This window comes from Pelobates fuscus, chromosome 13 (genome assembly GCF_036172605.1).
Source record: "Pelobates fuscus isolate aPelFus1 chromosome 13, aPelFus1.pri, whole genome shotgun sequence".
Lineage (NCBI taxonomy): Eukaryota > Metazoa > Chordata > Amphibia > Anura > Pelobatidae > Pelobates > Pelobates fuscus.
The window spans coordinates 85,186,111-85,203,562 of NC_086329.1; the positions used below are offsets into that span (position 1 = coordinate 85,186,111).

General features: G+C 41.8%; 1 protein-coding gene across 1 annotated transcript; it reads right to left on the reverse strand.

Moving 5' to 3' along the window:
- Positions 1-366: 366 nt before the first annotated feature.
- On the reverse strand, positions 367-5,806 carry LOC134582638 (intelectin-1-like). The gene is made up of 5 exons (XM_063439299.1): positions 5,757-5,806; positions 5,381-5,519; positions 5,019-5,266; positions 2,634-2,792; positions 367-654 (listed from the first exon to the last, which is right to left on the reverse strand). Exons 1-5 carry the CDS (start codon positions 5,757-5,759, stop codon positions 367-369), a joined length of 837 nt encoding a protein of 278 aa, XP_063295369.1. The 5' UTR covers positions 5,760-5,806.
- Positions 5,807-17,452: the final 11,646 nt, after the last annotated feature.

Genomic DNA, 17,452 nt, shown 5'->3' on the forward strand with positions numbered 1-17,452 from the left:
GAGAGAACACTTGAAAAATCATAATAAATGAAAATAAATATCAATATGAAAGTAGGAATAGAAAATAGAAATGAAATGAAATAAAATAAATATTAATATAAATATTAAATAGAGGAGGGCTATAAATATTTTTTTTTATACAGTGATATTCAATATCATATCACATGTTGAAAAAGTAATCTCAAGAATAAATAGATAAATACATAAAAATAATATAAATAATGAAAATGATAATTAATAATAATGAAAAGCGATTGTAATTAGTTTGTATATATATGTATATTTTATGTGCCAATTAGAGAGCAAACATCAGAATATTTGGAAAATAGAGGAGATCATTAGTTAGACGAATCCATTAATTTACTTTCAGTGTATGAAAGGAGTGTAATTAAACTTCTCATTGAGTCCCTGTGGGGTCAAGGTCCTGGAAGAATAAATCCATTGGGATTCTTTTTGGAGTAGTTGTTTATTAAAGTTTCCTTTCCGAGGGTTAGGTGGCAGTTTCTCAATTGACTGGAACCTGAAATTGTCCACATTGCCTTGGTGAAATTTCACAATATGTCTGGCTACTGGTGTTGGTGTTAAAGTGTTTTTAATAGAGCCCACATGTTGAAGGATCCTACGGCGTAATTGTTGAAAAGTCTTCCCAATGTACTGAATACCACAGCTACATATGATTAAATATATCAATCGGGTGGTGCTGCAGTTCACCAGTGCATTGGTTTTGATAGTGATTTTCGACTGTGTCGATCTAGTGGATTTTGAAGGGGTGATAAAATTACAAGCCTTGTAGTGGCCGCATCTATAAGTGCCCTTGGTGTTTGTAAGCCAGTTGGATTTTGATGGAGTAGGAGCCAAATATCTATGCACTAGAAGATCTTTCAAATTGTTTGATCTTTGAGCTGCAATTGATTGATAAGTAGGTAATGTCTGCTTAAAGGGACTCTCCAGTGCCAGGAAAACAATCCGTTTTCCTGGCACTGCAGGTCCCCTCTCCCTCCCACCTCCCATCCCCGGTTGCTGAAGATGTCAAAACCCCTTCAGTGACTTACCAGAGGCAGCGACGATGTCCCTCACCGCTACTTCGTGGTCCGCCAATGTTCCTCGCCATCCCCACGTCAGCTGGCCGGGGAGACTGATCCCGCCCACCGGCGGGGGAGACCTAATGCGCATGTTCGGCAATGCCGCGCACGCACATTAGACCTTTCCATAGGAAAGCATTGAAAATTATTTCAACGCTTTCCTATGGGGATTTTAGCGACGCTGGAGGTCCTCACACAGCGTGAGGACGTCCAGCGACGCTCTAGCACAGATAATCTATGCTATAATCCCGGGAAGTGCCCTCTAGTGGCTGTCTAGTAGACAGCCACTAAAGGAGGAGTTAACCCTGCAACTTAATTATTGCAGTTTATAAAAACTGCAATAATTACAGTTGCAGGGTTAAGGGTAGTGGGAGTTGGCACCCAGACCACTCCAATGGGCAGAAGTGGTCTGGGTGCCTGGAGTGTCCCTTTAAGTGTAGAATTAGGCAGTAATATGGGCCAATGTTTGGAAAAGGTCTGTGTCATCGTGGTCCAGCACTATCAAGAGTGGCTATACATCTGGGAGTCAGAGAGTTTGGTTGAGTGCCTATAGATTTCAAACTTATTATTCTATTTGTCTCACTGGCACGTTGATAGGATATCCTAGAGCTTTGAAGAGTAGTTTTAGGACCTGGCATTCTTGATAGTAAGTGGAATCCTGCGAGCAATTCCTCCTCGCTCTCAGGTATTGACCATATGGGATTGATGTCTTCAATTTGTGTGGGTGGTGGCTATCCCAATGGAGGAGGCTATTAGTTGAAGTAAGCTTTCTGAATAATTCAGTTTGAATAGTCCCATCCTCCATTAGTAAAATCTTTAGGTCTAAAATGACAAGTTATTTTTCATCAATTAAACGAGTCAGAGTGAGATTTAGTTTGTTATTATTCAAGGTAGTCACAAATTGTTCAAAATGTTGGACTGAACCAGTCCATAGTAGGGGCATATCATCAATATATTTGTACCACTTCAAAACGTATCTGTGATACAGACTATATTGCGGATCTATCAAAACTTTTTGTTCCCACCATCCCAAAAAGAGATTCGCATATGTAGGGGCACAAGTAGAACCCATGGCTGTCCCAGTCTCCTGCAGGTAATATTTGCCATTGAATGTTAAGTAATTGTGGGTCAATATAAATTCCAACATGGAATATTTCAAAGCAGGAATATTTCATATTTACCTGCTTTGTCCGTCTTGTGCTTTCCACACCCACTTCAGGGTGGACACAGATCTAACCAATCTGTGTCCTATCCCTAGGAATGCTGTAAAAGTACATTGAGCATGCCTGACAGATTTACACATGTGCAGTTTGAAGGAAGACCCTTTCACCTTGCAACATCTGACGGAGGGAGATTATTTCCTACGTTTTTAAATTCTACCAAGTTAAACTTAGTTACCTAAATAAAAACAGCTGTGGAAAATAAAAAAATCGCCTATCCCTTTCTTTAATGAATACCATGTGTGTTAAAGCGATTTCCGTCTTAAGCATCTGACATAATTTCTTACGTTATAAGTGAAATTTCCTTTATGTTTCATAAAAAATATTGTACCTTATATAACTTAAAAAGGTTTCCTCCTTCTGCAGTTAAGAAGCCATTTGCTGTACGATATCTCAGCAGAGCTGTGTTCCTCCATTGAGAAAGCGGAGTCCGGTTGGGCACATGCCATAGACCCAAATCCTTGGCGGAGAGATCATAATATCCTGGATTCTGGGAATATAAATTGTCATTAAATCAGGATACCTTTACTCAACCAGAAACTCAGAAAGAGACTCATATGGTTTTATAGTATATGAAGTATAACAAAGGCACATATTAATCTAATTTGCGCACCAAGGTAACATAGTGATATCAAGCCCCAGAGACCCTTGAATGTAAAAATGTGTGGGGTCCATTTGTAATGTTTTTAAGTCACCGGTTACCGCAATTCAAGAATATCATTACAATTTCAAGTTATGGCAATACATATAAATCCTTATCTGGTTATGTACACCAAAATTCAGTTTAACTATATATCAGTATGGACCCTAAGATAAAATAAACTCTTTTAGAAATTTACATACAATATAAGGTGGAGTATCACTCTTATTCGAATGTTAGAACAATTTGATGGCGGTATATTTCTAAAAATAAGAATATAAACAGACAGATAATAGTGCAATATAGCCAATCTTTCACAATAAAGTGCAATAATAGATGGAAAAGCACTCACAAGCGCAGAGCCACTAAGTAAGGCTCAAATTTCCAGCTCTGTGGGATATGAAGGTTCCCACTCCCTTCTTTCTGCTGATAAGAGGTCTCAAGTCCTTTAAGTAAAGTCCTTAAGGGGAAAACGCGTTTCGGCTCATTCAGAGGCTTCCTCAGTTGCTGATGTGCTGTGTTAATTGATTTTTTTTAAATCATCCAAGAATGGCGGGATTTCCTCGGCCGGCGTCAGCTCGTATCGGTACTTCCGCTTCCGGGTTGTGCGTTCCAACATTGGAACGCAAACGTCATATGTTGGTGTTAAGACGCATCTTTGCGTTCCACTGTGGTCTCAAGTTGATGTAGCGATCTCTCATGGTCTATTCTGAAGCAGTATTCGGAACAGTTCATAATTAAGTCCATTGAAAAAGAGTAGGCAGCAAAAGACATATGTATATTACAACCATGAATGGGAATTACATATTTAAAAATGATTTTGTTGAATACTGTAATATGGTAGAAAGGTAGAATTGAGAAAAAATAATTAATTCCCATTCGTGGTTGTAATATACATTATTTAAAGAAAATCAATTAACACAGCACATCAGCAACTGAGGAAGCCTCTGAATGAGGCAAAACGCGTTTTGCACCATAAGGACTTTACTTAACCCCTTAAGGACCAAATTTCTGGAATAAAAAGGAATCATGACGTGTCACACACGTCATGTGTCCTTAAGGGGTTAAAGGACTTACCTTCAACATTGTTAGTTTTTATTATTATTTTCTTTTATTACATTTTTTACTTATTGTACACTTTATAATAAAGCACTTTACATTCAAATCGATTACTGAGAGGACATCCCATTACTTGAGACCTCTTATCAGCAGAAAGAAGGGAGTGGGAACCTTCATATCCCACAGAGCTGGAAATTTGAGCCTTACTTAGTGGCTCTGCGCTTGTGAGTGCTTTTCCATCTATTATTGCACTTTATTGTGAAAGATTGGCTATATTGCACTATTATCTGTCTGTTTATATTCTTATTTTTAGGAATATACCGCCATCAAATTGTTCTAACATTCAAATAAGAGTGATATCCACCTTATTTTGTATGTATATTTCTGTTTGTTGTGAGGTATAAGGGAAAACTCACAAAGGTGTTTGAGTATCTGCTTATATTGGTATAGCTCACTGGCATATTGTAACTATTCACTGTCATATTTTAGAAAATTAGAAAAAAAAATCCTATATTGTTGTATACCTTGAGATATTTTAAAAAAAAAATACATCTATGCATACAATTAAAAAAAAATATTCTTTAATTTTTTTTTCAATTTTGCTTTTGCAAAAAAACAAAACAAAAATACACATTAAAATCTGTGCAAAGTATGTATTGTAAGATCCAACAATCTGACAGCAGCTCAATATTAAACAAAGACAAATCTGGACATGTAAACCGTATCTATTCATGCACCCTGAGATTAAATTAAAAACCTTCTCTGGATACTCACCCCAAGTATTGAATAAAATCCCAATATGCATAGTTGATGGAAAAAAATACACCCTCATATTAAAATATAAAGGCATGTTGACTGATATCAAAGCAATCAGCCAATCACTGCATCTTGAACTGCATCCCACATCTGAAAAAGGTGCCCAGAGACCAGAAGATTGCTCTATAAAGCCAGAGTATATGGCTATGCACCCTAAGACTCATCTTAGAATAAGAATACTGACATATGTAATTTGAGTACCTTGTAGTCATCACTGGTTGCTCCAGCAGCCTGCCCAAACGTGGCATAGTTTGCCCAGTTGGCATCTCCCTCAGGGTAGTTAATGGAATTTCCCTGTTGACTGGTCCAGCGATCCCCCACTGTGCACTTCCCATACATATTGTTTTCATGGATACTGGCCACCAATGTCCACCCTCCTCCATTGGTAGTCATGTCACAGAAGGTCTGATACTGCTCTCCATCTTTGGTTGTCAGAGTATAAATTCCATCTGTGATAATAACAAGAGTGGAACAAGTTTACTGGTGCTCATCAATAATATATTTAGTCTGCTATTCTCAAGAAGGGTAAAATAACAGTTTTTCCATTGTAGATACTCACTCACCTGTTGCAGAGCTATCGATTTGCTTGATGTCTTTGCAGCTCCTGTACCCCATGTAAATGCCTCCAGTGGGGTAGTCATCAACAGCATGTCCACTGGTAAATACCACGGCCAGCACTAACAGACTGTACTGCAACATCTTCTGCTAGCATGAGAGAAAAAAAACATTCTTAAACACAGCACAGAATTTCATACCAATAAATGCTTTCAGTATTAGATTATAAGTATAAGTATAAGATTCAGTATCAGATTATACTAAACACAGTGTGTGTATAGATTACCCTGCATTAATGTGATAACTGTACTAATGTAACATTTCATCAAGGGACTGGCTGCACAGTCTACCCAGTGTGTGAACACAATGGTACCCAATCCTTACCATGTCTCAGAGTCTAATGTTAATGTAGGTGCTCTGCTCCTGTTTATAAAGGGATGCACCTAATAAACCGGTCCATCAGAATTTTGGGGATATACATATTTTTTTTCTACAGAATTGTTTTAAACAAAGACAAACTACAATATATGAAACAATAAAAATAAGTTCTGACCATGCAGTACATTTGAAGTGCAAACACCCTTTGTGTAAACACCAATAACTGCTCCATTACATTTAAATGAGTCAATTGACATAATGTATCTGATTAAAACAATCTACTTCTGTTAGGGTTATTGTAACAGGAGCTAGGTCTGACAGCATTCTTGGCACTTCCTGCTCTGTTCTTTTTTCTACTGTAAATTCTATCTTATCTCCTGTCAGTGGTGATAGTGGCTGGCCGCACCCATGTGTGCACACATGAATAATCTGGCGCAATAATACATCCAAATGCTGAGCTATTAAAGTCAAAACCAAACTTTTCTTATTCTTTATTTTTGAAAGCAGTTCTGTATAAGTGCACCATACAAGTCAATACGAGTCATAGGTGTCGGTTTCGGTGATACTTCAATTTTGATAGTTATGGCTCGCTTCAGGTATGATGTGGACCTTTACCGACAAAAGGTCACTCCGGGTCATTCTAAGCTTAGCGTGTCTTTATGCAATCTATAGCTATATACGGAGTAGACCTTTCCGTTTCCAAATTACTTATAAATACTGTTTTCTTTAACCATTCTAGATGATATTTTTGATTTATCACTAAAAATAGTTCAGTGTCTGCAGACCCGAAAAGGCACTGTAAAAATATTGTAATAAATGAAACAATGACTCAAATAAATATAAGATAAAAGTGTATTGGATGAATGTAACAGAATGCAAAAATAGTCAGTAAATAATTAATCTTACCAAAGTATTACAGCATAAGTCCTTGTGTATGATGCTCTGCGTGCAAGTGAGAATGGAATAATGTTTGAATGAATGAATGTTAAAGAATGACAACGTCCTATCCTTTCTCCTTCAGTTAAATAGGCATTTTGTCCTCTATAAAGCAGCCCCCACCTGTGTGATTTTCCCAAAAAGGTTTTCTAACTTGTTACATGATGTAATGTATTGCATATCTAAGTTTGGGATATTCCCTAAATGGCTCTTGCCTGTAATTAGCTTACGAAGTGTTTTTGTATACATTTAACTGACAGCACATGTGTTTTTGGAATATTCTCTAGAAGGCTCTTGCCTGTAATTAGCTTACAACGAGTTTTGTATACATTTGACTGACAGCACATGTGTTTGTTCTAATTTAACTTTAACCTTGTGGAAATGTCATTGAAAGTGTAACGTTTTTCAAATCTAAGCTAAGTTAAGAAGCCTATTTCAGTCAATAGTCATTCAGTCAGTATTTCATACAACCAAATGTACATTAGTATTAAATATATATATATATATATATATATATATATATCTATATATATATATGTATGCGCCACACCATATAATACACATATATATTGCAAACTGCACATTAAATAATGATCCATACTCCACAATAGGAACTACAATTTTGTATAATGGCAGCAAAAATTACAAAATACAAGGCAACAGTGTCAGCTTTAAAGTAGGAGCATAGGACACTCATGCTAAACTCAAAGGGGTAAAACAGCCAGAAGTAGATGTCTATACAGATGATACTCGAAAAATTAGAATATCGTTCAAAAGTTCATTTATTTCAGTAATGCAACGTAAAAGGGGCAACTAATATATGAGATAGACGCATTACATGCAAAGCAAGATAGTTCAAGCCGTGATTTGTCATAAGTGCGATGATTATGGCTTACAGCTCATGAAAACCCCAAATCCACAATCTCAGTAAATTGGAATATTACATGCAATCAATAAAACAAGGAGTGTACATAGAACAATATCGGACCTCTGAAAAATATAAGCATGCATATGGCCTCAGTACTTGGTTTGGGCCCCTTTTGCAGCAATTACTGCCTCAATGAAACATAGAAACATAGAATGTGATGGCAGATAAGAACCATTCGGCCCATCTAGTCTGCCCAATTTTCTAAATACTTTCATTAGTCCCTGGCCTTATCTTATAGTTAGGATAGCCTTATGCCTATCCCACGCATGCTTAAACTCCTTTACTGTGTTAACCTCTACCACTTCAGATGGAAGGCTATTCCATGCATCCACTACCCTCTCAGTATGCGGCAGTATGCAGTAATGCGGCGTGGCATGGAAGCTATCAGCCTGTGGCACTGCTGAGGTGTTATGGAAGACCAGGATGCTTCTGCATTGTTCGGTCTCATGTCTCTCATCTTTCTCTTGGCAATGCCCCATAGATTCTCTATGGGGTTCAAGTCAGGCGAGTTTGCTGGCCAATCAAGCACAGTTATCCCACAGTCATTGAACCAGGCTTTGGTGCTTTTGGTAGTGTGGGCTGGTGCCAAGTCCTGCTGGAAAATGGAGTCAGCATCCCCATAAAGCTTGTCTGCTGAAGGAAGCATGAAGTGTTTCAAAATCTCCTGGTAGACGGCTGCGTTGACCCTGGACTTAATGAAGCACAGTGGACCAACACCAGCAGATGACATGGCTTTCCAAATCAACACAGACAGTGGAAACTTCATACTGGACTTCAAGCATCATGCAGTGTGTGCCTCTCCATTCTTCCTCCAGGCTATGGGTCCTTGGTTTCCAAATGAGATGCAAAAGTTGCTCTCATCAGAAAAGAGGACTATGGATCACTGAGCAACAGACCAGGTCTGTTTTTCTTTAGCCCAGGTAAGACGCTTCTGACGTTGTTTGTTGTTCAGGAGCTGCTTGACAAGAGGAATACAAAATCTGAAGCCCATGTCCAGGATCTGTCTGTGTGTGGTAGTTCTTGATGCACTGACTCCAGCCTCAGTCTACTCCTTGTGAAAGTCCCCAACACTTTTGAATGGCCTTTTCCTGACAATCTTCTCCAGGCTGCGGTCATCCCTGCTGCTTGTGCACCTTTTTCTTCCACACTTTTCCCTTCCACATAACTTTCTATTAATGTGCTTTGATACAGCACTTTGGGGACATCCTACTTCCTTCGCAATTACCTTTTGAGGCTTTCCCTCCTTATGGAGGGTGTCAATGATGGTTTTCTGCACAACTGTTATGTCTTCCCCATGATTGTGATTCCTACTGAACCAGACTGAGAGACCATCTAAAGGCTCAGAAACCCTTTGCAGATGTTATGGCTTACTTAGCTGATTAGAGTGGGACACTGTGAGCCTAGAATATTGCACCTTTTCACAATATTCTAATTTACTGAGATTGTAGATTTGGGGTTTTCATGTGCTGTAAGCCATAATCATCGCACTTATGATAAATCACAGCTTGAGCTATCTTGCTTTGCATGTATGATGAGGGAGCGAGGGGATTGTGCTGCAGTCTTTTGAATATCAAACTGTTCCAGTTTGTCGGCAATACATGATGGGCAGGAACTATAAGAAGCACAGGCTGGATACAGACTCTGACTTCCATAATATAGGTGCTTTTCTTAGGAAAACTTTGAGGCCTGCCCCAGCTAAGATGGTACCGGACTTGGCCTATTACACAACAGTTTCTGCGTTGGTATATTTCGGACCACCAGAACAATTGGTCTGATCTCCTACTCTGGGCAGAGTTAGCCCACAATAGTGCAATTAATGCCTCTTCCCGGTTATCCCCGTTCTTGGTGAACTATGGGTTTCAATCATTCATGTTGCCTGATAAGTTCATAGATTCCGGCATTGGAGGAAAATCGCCGGAACTCCGTTCCACTTTAGTGCAGGTTCAGAACTCCTTGCGATGCTCTATGCAGAACCACAAGCTTCAGGTCTATGGCTTTGTGTTCCCTCGCAAAAACTTGCACCCCACTACGTTGGGCCATTCGGTATGCTTTGAAGTGTAAACCTTGTAGCTTACGCGCTTGACCTTCCTCCTAGCATGTGCATCTCTAACGTATTCCATGTTTTCCTCTTGAAACCCTTGGTGTGTAATTAGTACACCACATCGGTGCCACATCCACGTCCTGTTTTAGTTGGAGGAATATGAAATACATAGCATCATTGAGTCACATGTGTTCAGAGGACAGATCCAATACTTGGTTCACTGGAAAGGGTACGGTCCAGAGAAACGCTCCTGGGTTCCAGCCTCTGATAACCATGCCCCATTCCTCCTACGTTCCTTTCATGCCCGCTTCCGCTTGAAGCCTGAATCCACTTGCAGAGGTGGGGCAGTCATTGAGAAGGAGGTACTGTCAGGGTTTCTCTGCTGTTTTTTAAACAACAATCCCTCCTTACTCTGTGTCTGAACTATTCTGCTGCTTTTAACGATCAGCTCCTTTCATTACTGTTGCCACAGTTACTCACCTAGTTGCCATTAGCCAGCCCCTTTTGCTAATTAGTGTAGCCTACTTAAGCAGCAAGTCCCAATACCTCCTTGCCCTCTAATGGTTTCCTGTTATTCCTGTTCCTGTTTGACCTATATGTTGTGCACCACAACCACATGTTAGTAAATATACCACATGGTTCGTGGTGCATGGAATAAAATCTTTAATAGTAAATTATTCTCCTGTGTAATTACTTGTAAAAGAAAGTTATTTTCAGTAGATTACGGCATTGATATGCTTTCTGGAAGAAGTTTTTGAAGGAGTGGAGACTGGATGAAAGTCTAACAGAGGGGGGAATGGCATTCCATAGGAACAGTGCAGCCCTAGAGAATCAAGGTGAGCATCAGATGTACAAGTACAAACAGAGGTTAGATGTAAGTCTTTGGCAGAGCGTAGGGGCCTAGACGGAACATATTTGTGTATTAGTGAATGAATTGTAGGTTGGAGATTTGTAAGCAAGTACTAGGATCTTAAATTGAACCCTATATCTAAAAGTCAATGCAGGGACTGACAGAGCGGGAAGGCATTTTGTATTAAATGGTTTTATTTCGTACCCATTAAAGGTAGTGAGATAGCAAAATTACTAATGCAGTTTCACTTGTGCCTATGCAGAGGCTAATGAAATCATCAGTAAGCACATTCATATGTCTAAATACAAAAAGAGAATTATGCATAACAAACAGAACTGCTTCCGATAATCATTTACAGCATTAGATCGTGTATTCTGATTCTAAAGTTCGAAGACACATATCACTTGAACCAAAGTGGTATAGGCCCTAAGTAGGAGATAGGTGAAAATGTAAAGTATTAGATACCATATTTTTCGCTCCATTAGAGCAGTGTTTCCCAACCCAGTCCTCAAGGCACACCTACCAGTTCAGTATTTAAGGATTACCCAGTTTTGTCTAAGGTGTTTTTAGAAAAAAAAGAAAAAACACCTTAGACAAAACTGGGTAATCCTTAAATCCTGGACTGGTAGGTGTGCCTTGAGGACTGGGTTGGGAAACACTGCATTAGAGGCACCTGACCATAACATGCACCTAGTATTTAGAGGAGGAAAACAAGAAAAAAAATATTCTGAATCAAATGGTGTACTAAACTATTTAATAGACTACCGGTATGTAAGAATATTATTTTCCTGGCATATGGAGGCAGTACAATAGGGATGTACTCTTCCCTTAGGGCAAGCATCTGAAAGAAATTCATTAACATAAAAAAGTTCCTCCCCTTACCAGGTATAAGAGACCCTGCAGCCTTAGGACCTCAGTGTCAGGATCGGGACAGGGATCCAACACGCAGAGTACAAACAGTAGCCAGATACGTATACCGGACCTTAGAATGGCCGGACTAACGTAAGTAGTACAGTAGAGAATGGTCAAAGACAAGCCGAGGTCGAGGGTAACAGAAGACAGGTAAGCGAGAGACAAGCCGAATCAAGGGTAACAGAGATAAGCAGAGTAGAGCAAACAAGCCGGGTCAAAACCAAAAGGGATAACTAGAATACACGAGCACTGAGTGACTAGAACAAGCTAGAACCACGACAGGGCAATGAGCTAATGAAAGAAGCACTGTTAAATGCCCTGTTCAGATAAGTAAACATGCCTCCGAGGCGTCCTGATTGGTCCTGAAGCAATTGAGTGACAGGTCGTTCCGGGTTGGCGTCCTGACGTCGACTTCCGGACGTCATGCTATAAAAGGGAGTCACTCCCTCGCGGCCGGCTTTGCATGACCGGATAGACCGCGAGGAAGGGGGAAATCAGACTGTCCGGATGGATGAACGGCTAAGTCTCTACCTCTTTCGGAGGTAGAGACCTCAGGTACCCTGACAGTACCCCCCCTCTCAGATACGCCCACCGGGCGGAAGGCACCAGGACGAGAAGGGAAGCGAGAGTGAAATGCCCTGCGGAGACGGGGAGCCTCCTCCTCCTGAGGTACCCAACTTCTCTCCTCAGGACCATATCCTTTCCAATCGACCAGATATTGTACTCTCCCCCGGGAGATTCGAGAATCGACGATGGAATTGACTTCATACTCCTCCTGACCCTCCACCGGAAAGAGAGCGAGGAGGGGCGATCGTGGAGGAGAATCTGTTACATACTAGTGGTTTTAGCAAGGAAACATGAAATGAGTTAGGAATGCGTAAGGCATTAGGCAAAGCTAGACGATACGCAACTGGGTTAATTTGAGTCAGTACCCTGTAAGGTCCAATATACCGAGGAGCGAACTTCATGGAAGGCACTTTTAACCGAATGTTTCTAGTACTTAACCATACTCTATCGCCTGGAACAAACACCGGTGCTGCCCTTCTACGTTTGTCAGCGTGTTTTTTAACCAGCATAGAATTGTGCAGAAGAATTTGTCGAGTCTGGTCCCATAACTTCCTTAAATTGGCAACATTGACATCCACCGACGGTACCCCTTGGGAAGAGGGCTCCGAAGGAAGAATGGAAGGATGAAAGCCATAATTCATGAAGAAGGGGCTAGAATGCGTAGAATCACAGACGAGATTGTTGTGTGCAAACTCCGCCCAAGGAATCAAACCGACCCAATCGTCCTGGTGTTCAGAAACGAAACAACGTAAATATTGTTCAACCTTTTGGTTGGTGCGTTCAGCAGCTCCATTGGACTGAGGATGGTAAGCAGAAGAGAAATTCAATTTGATGCCTAGTTGAGAGCAGAAGGATTTCCAAAAACGGGAAACAAATTGGGAACCTCTGTCAGATACAATTTGGGAAGGTATCCCATGTAAACGGAAAATCTCCCTAGCGAATATCTCCGCTAATTCGGGCGAAGATGGGAGTTTAGGTAAGGGAATGAAGTGAGCCATCTTAGTAAATCTGTCCACCACAGTGAGGATAACAGTCTGCTTTTTAGAGATAGGCAAATCAACAATGAAGTCCATAGCCAAACAGGACCATGGCTTTTCAGGAACCTCTAAAGGGTGCAGAAATCCGCATGGAAGCGAATGGGGTTGCTTGGTCTTGGTACAAACCTCACATGCCCCGATGAATTCTTTAATATCTTTACGTAACTCAGGCCACCAGAAATCTTTAGAGATCAGAGCATACGTCTTGCGAATGCCAGGATGTCCAGCCACCTTGCTGTTGTGGAAACAGCGTAACACTTCTAGTTGGAGAGTGGCAGGAACGAAGTGTCGATCCCCAGGAGTCTGTTTGGGCGCAAGATGCTGAAATTTCATGATCTCGGCAAGCAACGGAGAGTGAATCCTGAGATTCGTGTTAGCGATGATATTACCCTTAGGAACTATGGAGGAAAGGACTGGCTCAGTTATAGTGAACGGTTCATATTGACGAGACAAAGCATCGGCTTTAGAGTTCTTAGAACCAGGTCTATAAGTAAGTACATAATTAAAGTGAGTGAGGAACAAGGACCAACGAGCCTGCCTGGCGGATAAGCGCTTAGCCTCCCCAATATAAGACAAGTTCTTATGATCCGTTAAAATAGTAACAGGGTGTAATGTCCCTTCTAGTAAATGTCTCCACTCCTTTAAAGCCTTAATGACCGCTAGCAGTTCCCTGTCGCCGATGTCATATCTGCTTTCAGGCCCAGATAATTTCTTAGAGAAGAACCCACAAGGGTGTAACGGTTTGTCCACCCCTAACCTTTGAGACAGAACAGCCCCAACTCCCGTCTCAGAAGCATCGACCTCGAGTAAGAACGGCAGAGTCGTATCAGGGTGGACTAGAATGGGGGCAGAAGCAAAAAGTTCTTTGAGAGTCTTGAAAGCAACAAGAGCTTCCGTAGACCAGGTCCTAGTATCAGCCCCTTGTTTGGTCATATTGGTAATAGGCGCAATGATAGAAGAGTATCCCTTAATGAAGCGCCTATAGTAGTTGGAAAAACCAATAAACCTCTGAATAGCCTTGAGTCCTTTGGGCAAAGGCCAATCTAAAATAGTTTGGAGTTTGTCAGGATCCATTTTAAAACCTTCCCCAAATCACGTAACCAAGAAAGTCTATCTGAGACTGGTCAAAGCTGCATTTCTCCAATTTACAGTATAGGCCATGTTGCAGAAGTTTGTGTAATACCTTTCTGACTTGTCTATGGTGAGTCTCAATCTCCCTAGAGTGTATCAGTATGTCGTCCAGGTAGACAATAACACAATCATGTTGAAACTCCCTAAGTACCTCATTAATCAAATCTTGAAATACTGCAGGAGCATTGCAAAGTCCAAACGGCATAACTGTGTATTCATAGTGGCCATACCGGGTATTGAACGCCGTCATCCACTCGTGTCCATGCTGGATTCTCACCAAATTATATGCCCCTCTGAGATCTAACTTGGTGAAGATTTTGGAGCCCTTAAGACGATCAAACAACTCGGTAATCAATGGGATAGGATAAGCATTTCTGATAGTTATTTTATTCAAGCCTCGGTAATCAATACAAGGTCTCAGCGTGCCATCCTTTTTCTTAACGAAAAAGAACCCAGCCCCGGCAGGAGAAGAAGACCTCCTACTGAATCCTTTCTCTAAATTCTCACGAATATATTCCTCTAGAACAGAGTTCTCCTGAACAGATAAAGGATATACATTACCCCTCGGGGGCATAGTCCCAGGTAGAAGCTTAATTTTACAATCAAATGACCTGTGTGGAGGTAAAGAATCGGCATTGTTCTTGTCGAATACTGCCTTTAAGTCTTGGTACAGGAACGGTATCTGTTTTTCTGTGGACTGAGTAGGACTACCAGGTGTGTTAATATTAGCCAATGGAGAAACCTTGCGTAAACACCTCTCCTGGCAGCTCTGACCCCACGAGAGTATCTCCCCTAATTCCCAATCGATAATAGGGTTATGTCTCTTCAACCATGGATACCCCAGAACTATGGGAACAGAAGGGGACGAAATGAGCATAAGAGATAAATTCTCCACATGTAGGATACCAACATTTAAGTTAATGGGTATGGTCTCACGAAAGATAACAGGGTCCAGTAGTGGTCTACCATCTATGGCCTCAACGGCCAAGGGTGTCTCCCTTAACTGGGATGGGAAATTGTGTTTAGTGGCAAAGGCTTGGTCGATAAAATTCTCAGCAGCTCCGGAATCTATCAACGCCATAGTCTTTACTACTTCCTTCTCCCAAGTTAAGGAAACTGGTAGCAGAAGCCTGTGATCTTTATAATTAGGAGTAGAGGACAAAATAGAAACACCCAAGGCCTGTCCTCTAGAGAAACTTAGGTGCGAGCGTTTCCCGGGCGGTTAGAACAGTTCGAGAGTAAATGACCTCTGGCTCCACAATACATACATAACCCCTCCCTTCTCCTGTGCTGTCTCTCCTCCTCAGAGAGGCGGGTATAGCCTATCTGCATAGGTTCAGGAAGCAGAGAGACCGTGGAGTCAGGGCTTGGAAATGCGGGGGCTAACCTAAAGGAAGGTCTCCGGTTCCTCTCTCGAGTGTTCTGTCTCTCTCTTAAACGTTCATCTATACGAGAAATGAATGAAATTAAATCCTCTAAATTTTCAGGAAGTTCTCTAGTAGCAACCTCGTCAAGGATTACATCTGATAGCCCATTCAAAAATACATCCATATACGCCTGCTCATTCCACTTGACTTCTGACGCCAGAGACCTGAACTCTAGTGCATAATCCACCAGTGTTCGGTTCTCCTGTCTCAGGCGCAACAGTGATCTGGCTGCATTAACCTTTCTACCTGGAGGGTCAAACGTTCTTCTAAAAGCAGCTACAAATGCGTTATAGTTATATACTAACGGGTTATCGTTCTCCCATAGTGGGTTGGCCCATCTCAGAGCCTTCTCAATGAGTAAGGTGATAATAAATCCTACCTTTGCCCTATCTGTAGGATAGGAGCGAGGTTGCAATTCAAAGTGGATACTAATTTGGTTTAAAAAACCACGACATTTCTCAGGAGCCCCACCATAACGTACTGGTGGGGTAATGCGAGAAGAAACACCTACTGTGGCTACCTCTAGGCCTGAACTTACAGGAGAGATAGGAGTAGTACGTATCTCCTCTGGTGGGTTATTGGCACGAGATTATAACGCCTGTAGCGCTAGCGCCATCTGATCCATTCTGTGATCCATGGCTGCAAACCTAGGATCAGGAGAAGCAAGCTGACTGTTTGTACTTGCAGGATCCATTGGCCCTGTCGTAATGTCAGGATCGGGACAGGGATCCAACACGCAGAGTACAAACAGTAGCCAGATACGTATACCGGACCTTAGAATGGCCGGACTAACGTAAGTAGTACAGTAGAGAATGGTCAAAGACAAGCCGAGGTCGAGGGTAACAGAAGACAGGTAAGCAAGAGACAAGCCGAATCAAGGGTAACAGAGATAAGCAGAGTAGAGCAAACAAGCCGGGTCAAAACCAAAAGGGATAACTAGAATACACGAGCACTGAGTGACTAGAACAAGCTAGAACCACGACAGGGCAATGAGCTAATGAAAGAAGCACTGTTAAATGCCCTGTTCAGATAAGTAAACACGCCTCCGAGGCGTCCTGATTGGTCCTGAAGCAATTGAGTGACAGGTCGTTCCGGGTTGGCGTCCTGACGTCGACTTCCGGACGTCATGCTATAAAAGGGAGTCACTCCCTCGCGGCCGGCTTTGCATGACCGGATAGACCGCGAGGAAGGGGGAAATCAGACCGTCCGGATGGATGAACGGCTAAGTCTCTACCTCTTTCGGAGGTAGAGACCTCAGGTACCCTGACACTCAGTTCTCTTTCTTGTTCCAACAGGAACGGACGGCATCTGGAAGATTGGAGTGATTGGTGAGGCACATGGGTTGCTGCCAGGGGGAGTCGGCCTGATAGCCTCCCGGGTGGAGCGCTGAGTGGCCATGGGACATCCTGCTGTTACGGAGCAGGTATGAATGTCTGCTTTTATGCCGCGTGAGTCGCCGGCTAAGTGAGGAAGGCAGTCCATCGGGGCAGCGAATCCCTGTCTGCCGGAGGAGCATGCGTACAGCGGTGGAACGCACGCCCGGGTGGTTTTTGTTACGGAGGTGATTAAACTTTCAGCTCGTGTCATGGGTTTGTCGTCAGTAACCCGAAGGGCACTGTGGCTTAAGTCCTGGACAGCAGACACTGCTTCAAAAGCTGCATTATGTGAACTTCCCTTGGAGAAGAAAAAATTGTTTGGTTCTCCCCTAGAAGAGTTAGTCCGACAGATGGCGGACACTAAAAAGGCCTTGCCTCAAGACAGAAAGTATTCCTGGAAGCCAAGGTACAGAAATTTCCAATTTAGGCATCAGAAGGGTTTTCAAGACAAACCCAGGGGTTTTCGTCAACAAAGGAGAAATCCAAAGTTTGACACA

What these genes read in the sequence shown, in the direction of transcription:
- LOC134582638 (XM_063439299.1), bottom strand. An exon ending in AATCGATAGCTCTGCAACAG is followed by an intron (nt 5,267 to 5,380) that starts GTGAGTGAGTAT and finishes TTATTATCACAG; the next exon opens with ATGGAATTTATACTCTGACA. An exon ending in ACCTTTTTAAGTTATATAAG is followed by an intron (nt 655 to 2,633) that starts GTACAATATTTT and finishes TGTGGTATTCAG; the next exon opens with TACATTGGGAAGACTTTTCA.